Source organism: Thermobia domestica, chromosome 11, assembly GCF_964235325.1.
Source record: "Thermobia domestica chromosome 11, izTheDome1.hap1.1, whole genome shotgun sequence".
Taxonomy (NCBI): domain Eukaryota; kingdom Metazoa; phylum Arthropoda; class Insecta; order Zygentoma; family Lepismatidae; genus Thermobia; species Thermobia domestica.
In genome coordinates, this window is record NC_137464.1 from 18170372 (window position 1) to 18177058 (window position 6687).

Consider the following 6687-nt stretch of genomic DNA (forward strand, 5'->3'; position numbering starts at 1 on the left):
ATCCCTCAATCTCCCTGAATGATTTACTTGACAATATTACTACGTTATAGCACGGCCAACAAGAGATGGTCTCTGACGTTTCTTACCACATGCGGTGGGACATTGCAGCCAATACTTTGATACCAGTGTTACCAACCACGATCACTCTGTCTTATACCATTAATTAAATTGCCACTACAGTTGCACCGAAAAAAAACTTGACACGCGAGTAGTGGCAATGTCACTGCGAGCTGTCAGAGACGTTCTCTTACTGGACGCACTATAACAATAGAGGACCTTAGGCAATTGTCACGCCACCCAAGAGCAGTCAGAGCTGTTTTTGCAGTTCGCGTGAGAAATAGACAAATCTCCTCTTCAACTGGTGTGGCAGAAGCAGGAACCCCTCCCGTTAACAATCAAGGTAGTCAGGTTAATGGTGGCCAAGTTCCTCCAGTGGTAGAAACGCCTGAGAGAGCCCCGAAACCAACCATTCTCAGTGGCCAGTGTACAATACAACGTATCGCTGTCCTTTTGACGTAACCTCAGTCGATATCAGAGAGTTCAAAGAATTCAATGAAGTCAAATTACTAAACACTTTATCTAACATGGACGCAAAACGAATGGTTCTCTCATGTTTCAATAGGAAAACTTATGCTCAATTACGCATGCTCAACTCGCGTAATAATTTTAACAACGCACAGGTGAACAGGAAATTGCAGATGTTCACTTCCCACTGCTCGAGTGAGTGATATGGAGCTCGCTGGCCAGTTCTTGAACAATTTCTCTTCGATTCGCGTCGACTGCTGCTCGCAGGGCATCGTTGTCAGCTGCATAGGTCTCCACTCTCGTTGCTTATCGGTGAGGCTGGTGTCCTAGATCGAAACCTCTGAAACCACTTGTGCACATCCACAACACCCTGGTCATAAACGGCAGTGATGTTTCATGTCGCTGCGCTGACTGGTCCCTGGTGCTTCTGCAATAAAACTCTGCACAATATTCTGTAAAATACAATAAAATTCAACATTCTTTAACTTGCTGCGAACAGCGGAAAAATCAGCTCGAATTGAAAATACTGTTTTCTTAAGTACCTAGTACATGTATCTGGCGTATGAGAATAATAATCATATATATATATATATATATATATATATATATATATATATATATATATATATTCAGATACTGGATTTAAATTCATCCGGTTATTTTGGCCATACATTCAATTAACTTAGATAATTCTTATTTTGTGAGTATTGTTATGCTATAGTACAGATTTATAAATTAATACAATTCTTTTCTTTTGTAGCAACTATACTTAGCAACCGGAAACCCTCTAACTTACGACGATGACCCCCAGCTATGTGAGACAGAGGATAAGGAAGACAGTGATAAAGCATCAGTCAACAAGACATTGTCTTCCGGAGAATTCGAAGAAAGTGAGCGGCCTTTATGGAGCAGTGTAGGGGAACAGTTGTGTGTTGTGTGTCAATACTTCCCTCTTTCGCGCGCGCTTTTGCCCTGTCGACACACGTGTATTTGTGCGAGCTGTTTCAACAAATTGGACCGTTGTCCTATGTGTCGAAGTCCTATTAGGAGCTACTTCTGTATTCGGAGTGAGGATTACTTACCACCTGATGTGAGAACGTCCACCACCAAGACCTATCCTATCTATCGGTGGCTGTTAAATTGGAACGACCGGCTGATTGACTTTTTAGGCTTCCACTGACGCTAGTCTAGTGCTTTCTTAATACACAATAAACTCTATGTTCACTGGGATTTATGTAACTGGAAACTAGCATGAGCAAACAAAACTTAAAACTATTGAAGTATTTTTTCTATTGTGAAGTTTGTTATTTTAGAAAGTAACGGAAATTTAAAATCAATTTAGAAGCCAACAAAGTCGATAGTTTTGTGTGTAAGTTATTTGGTGCTTTTAGATTTTAATGCTGGATTATAAAGTTACTTGTGTAGGAAACAATGTTGAGTGATTTTTATGAAACATACTAGTGATCATAATGTAAATTAACCTGTTGATACAAAAATGTAAAACACTTGTAAATACCTTACCATGCGTTGCAATAGCAATGGTATAATTTCAAACGTTTGTAAATATCTTAAGAGCTAATATAATTTATGTTGAAAATCGATTTGTTTTACCAATATTAACCCTTGTACGTCCCTCGATTTTTGCATACGCATAAGTTCCTCTGGGTCAAAATGGACCCATTCATTTTTTTATGTTTCAATTTGTAGTTTACACTACATTTGTACATGCAATAGTGTTGTGACTGGTTTGTGTCAAATATAACAAAAGATGGGTCAAATCTACTCTAGACAAGCGCCACTGGTGAGGGTGATGTCCTCGGCTCCCTATATTTTTTAAATGCATGATATATGTTCCTGTCGTCCTCAAATATTTAGAAATAATTGTACAATTATTTTATTATTCACCGAAATTTAACATGCCAGAGATGCCCTTGCACCTAGAACACTAAAACATCACACAGACACACACACACACACACATATATATATATATATATATATATATATATATATATATATATATATATATATATATATACAGACTGTCCCATAATTCGTGTGTAAACTTTAATTTCATAGTACTCAGAACTGGTAAAAGCTAGAACTGTGAAATTTGCAGGCAATTTAGAGGAAGGTCAGAAGATTTGACTGATAGCAAAATGAGATCGCGGGTGTTATTGTTTGCGGAGTTACAGGGTCAAAGGTCAAAATGCGATTTTTTCCTTATGGGATTTCAATGTTAAATAGTAGTCTCACATGTCATTTTTTTTTTTAATATAGATCTCCGGTAACAAAAATTGGTATATCGACATAACTTCTGATCCGAAACAATGTGATAACGAGAAATGTGGGCAATCGTGACCCGGTGACCTCTAACAGGTCATCTGTGACCCTTGAGGAAAAAGCTCCCTTTTCAACAGCTTATTGTACACAACTAATTCAGTTGAAGATAATGTTAAAAAAAAACATATGCACAAAGGATCTACCGAACATCCTTTTTAGCAAAACGAAGAGGTCAGTAATATCATCAGAGGTCAAAGGTCACGTAGTTAAAATGTCATATTTGATTTGTTAACAAATAAGAAACTGTAACATTGGAAATAATGCTTTGAAGTGCATAGAATACATGCATAAATATCCTTCCAACGAGTGTGTATGAGCATAGGGAAAAGGTCATCATAAGAGGTCATAGGTCACGCAGTTAAAATTTTATGTTTGATGTATTAGCAACTATGAAACTGTGACGTTTGAAAAATGATTTGAGCTAGCATAGAACACATGCTTAAAGGTGCTTCGAATTGGTGTGTATGGGCATAGCAAAAAGGTCAACAATTTCATAAAAGGTCAAAGGTCACGCAGTTGAAATGTCATGTTTGGAGTGTTAACAAGTATAAAACTGTGACGTTAGAAAGAATGATTTGAGCTGCCACAGGACACATGGATGCTGCACAGGACACTGGTCCTTCCAATTAGTGTTCATGGGGATAGAAGAAAGGTCAACAATATCATAAGAGTTCAAAGGTCACGTAGTTAAAATTTCACGTTTGATGTGTTAGAAAATATGGAACGGCGACGTTTGAAAAATGATTTGCCATAGAATACATACAGAAAGGTCCTTCTAACGGATGTGTATGGTCACAGGAAAAATATCAAGAATGTCCTTAAAGGTCACAGGTCACGCAGTTAAAATTTCATGTTTGATGTATTAGCAAGTATGAAACTGTGATGTTGGAAATAAGGATTTGAGCTGCCATGGAACACATGCATAAAAGTCTTTCCAATTGGTGTGTATGGGCATAGCAAAAAAGTCAACAATGTCATAAAAGGTCAAAGGTAACGCAGTTAAAACATCATAGTTTACGTGTTAGCAAATATGAAAGTGACGTTTGAAAAGTGATTTGACCTGCTATAGAATACATGCAAAAAAGTGGCCATGGAATACATGCATAATTAATGGTCGACAATGTCATAAAAGGTCAAAGGTCACGAAATAAGAAGTTTATAGTTCGTATATTGGCAAGTATGAGACAGCAATGTTTGAGAACTAATTTAATTGGTATGGTATATAAAATTAAGAATGTGTATTTGGGCTCTCGGAAATCTTTTCTTTTAAATAACAAGAATACTTAATTTTAGGAAGTCATTATAGAATGCGCACTATTGTGTGCAGGACATTCTAGGGCATAGTGGGTGCACGATTTTCTTTCGTCTAGTAGATCCTTAAAAGAACATATTATTTGGGTATTATTTTCCAATGAAAATATCACATGTAAATGCAAATTACTCCAAAAAAATCGTTAGAACAAACTATACTACAGATTGTTCGTTATTTCCTTGTATAAATATCAAATAGGATTATGCATTAAAAATAAACTATTTCGAAGCAATGCATTGTGTTGTGAAGTTTGAGAGGAGAACAAATATGTCCCGTATTCTCATGAAAAATAAATATGGCAGCTTTAATATTGCCTTGATGCTTACCTAGGAAATTGAGAAGAAAATAAAAATAATTCCACAGGAAATAAATTGCTTCCCCATACGTAGGAAGATACGCACTCTTATCGTTTATTTTACACCGTGTGCGTGGGTTTTCTCGGGGTTCTCCCGTTTCCTCCCACTTTCTCCATTCCACCATTTCATTCATTTCTCATAATCACCGTCTCCTTTAGCCTCACCGGCATAACCGTGGGACGTAAAACTCAAAGATTTCATTTCATTTTTTCTTATCGTTTATTTATACTCTTTCGTGACTGAAGCACAAACACGATCTGTTTATGTTTTGGACTCATGTCAAATAATCAGTCTGTTTTGTTCACAAGTGTGGTTTGGTGTTACTCGAATGATAATCTGGTTGGACAGAGACAGTGGAATATGGAGTTGATCTTAAAATTAAATGAGTTTGTGAATCTTGTATGTCTTGTGAGTGTGTTGTGAATCTTGTGTCTTGTGAGTGTGCAAGGAAATAAAAACTGTTGTATTTCTTATTTTCCCTATACTCATAGGCTTACGTGTTTGGAAGTAAGAGAGAGAGAGAGAGAGAGAGAGAGAGAGAGAGAGAGAGAGAGAGAGAGAGAGAGAGAGAGAGAGTGAGTGTGTGTGTGTGTGTGTGTGTGTGTGTGTGTGTGTGTGTGTGTGTGTGTGTGTGTGTGTGTGTGTGTGTGTGTGTGTGTGTGTGTGTGTGTGTGTGTGTGTGTGTAATTGTGTAAGTCACAATGGATACTCTAACAAAGGAACAACGTGCTGATTTGCCTACAGTTCTTAGTAGGAAGTAGGTTACAAAAACGCGGAAAGAGGCGTTTGCACGGTGGGGTGTGAAAATAAGCAATACCGAAATTCTTCATTTTTACAAACAGTTTCGGAGTAACTGTTTTAGCAAGGAACATCTTTCTAAGCGACAACGAAAGGCAGGACCACCCGTAAGGATTTCTACCGAGGATACTAAACGCAAAGTGGTTCGTTCTGTGCTTAGTTCACCAAGAAAATCAATCCATCGCCGGAGTGTTGCACCCAACGTTAAAAGAAGTTCGCCGAGTAGGATGTTGCGTGTGCTTGAGGTTAAGGCGTACCTTATGAAAATTGTACATAAATTACATGGTGATTTCGGCGCCAGAATTTTATTTTGTAACTGGTTGATAGACAAATTAAATGAAAATCCCTTGTTCTTATTTCAACTTATGTTAGATAAAGCTGTTCTTCTTTAATGGAACGGTGTCTTTGTCACGTGAACGGTTCTTGGAACCCAATCAACCGGCGGCAAGAATTGAACGCTGTGCAGATCAAATGGGTATTATGGTGTGGACCGGACTAACAGCAACTGGTGTAATAGGACCGTTTTTCTTCGAAGAAAACGTTAATCAACTTACATACCAAAATATGTTGCGAGAATTTATTTTCCCTGAACTTGATCGCTTAAATCTTGATCCACACAATGATATGAGGTTTGAACAGGATGGTGCTCCAGCTCATCGTACTAGGGCAACAATACGAATTCTAAGAGGAAGGTTTGGAAACCGTTTAATAAGTATAGTTTCTGATGTTGAGTGGTCAACTAGAAGTCCTGATCTAACCCCATGCGACTTCTTTCTATGGAGCTTTCTTAAGCAACAAGTTTATAAAACTCCTTCAATAACACTTGAAGAACTTCGACGATCGATACAGCGTGCCTGTGAACAGATAACTCCAGACACTCTTGAAAAAATCTTTACAAAGATTCTTATACACGGAATGAACTTAAGTTTAGCACATCATGGAGATCACGTGGAATAAATTGCAAAGTACTAAAAAGATTTACAGTCTACAAGGACGTCAGTGTTTCTTGTACAGGTAAGACAATATTTCAAATATTTCTGTGCAGTAAATAGCTACTAATATGTTTCAATAAGAAAAAAAAATTTTTGAATGCAGTTTTGCAAATCTAAGTAATTAACAAAAGGTGGGACTCATACTATGTTAAATTCATTGTTTTAAATATCACAGAAACATACCACCATTGCCTGCAGCCTCTGAATTACAAAATTAGGCTTCTTCACCTTATGGCAATATTGACCTTTTCATTACGGTCATGTGCACCCCTTGGAAGGACCTTTCTGCATGTGTACTATGGAAGCTCAAATCCGTATTTAAAACGTCACAGTTTTATGCTTGCTGACATATCAAACATGA

At 37.4% G+C, this 6687-nt stretch overlaps 2 protein-coding genes across 2 annotated transcripts in view; both read left to right on the forward strand.

The window, feature by feature from the left end:
* LOC145663933 (cell growth regulator with RING finger domain protein 1-like) overlaps nucleotides 1–2122 on the forward strand; it is a 97040-nt gene extending 94918 nt beyond the window's left edge. Inside the window, exon 6 of the mRNA XM_081730143.1 lies at nucleotides 1286–2122. Within this exon, the coding sequence (XP_081586269.1) occupies nucleotides 1286–1705 (420 nt within the window). The 3' untranslated portion in view covers nucleotides 1706–2122. The remainder of the gene's footprint in view (nucleotides 1–1285) is intronic.
* Nucleotides 2123–5805: 3683 nt separating this feature from the next.
* On the forward strand, nucleotides 5806–6291 carry LOC145665081 (uncharacterized). Its single transcript, XM_081732351.1, has one exon. It carries the CDS (start codon nucleotides 5806–5808, stop codon nucleotides 6289–6291), a length of 486 nt encoding a protein of 161 aa, XP_081588477.1.
* Nucleotides 6292–6687: the final 396 nt, after the last annotated feature.

Bases quoted from the DNA above. Each gene is read 5' to 3' on its own strand.
- LOC145665081 (XM_081732351.1), top strand. From the start codon at position 5,806: ATGGGTATTATGGTGTGGACCGGACTAACAGCAACTGGTGTAATAGGA.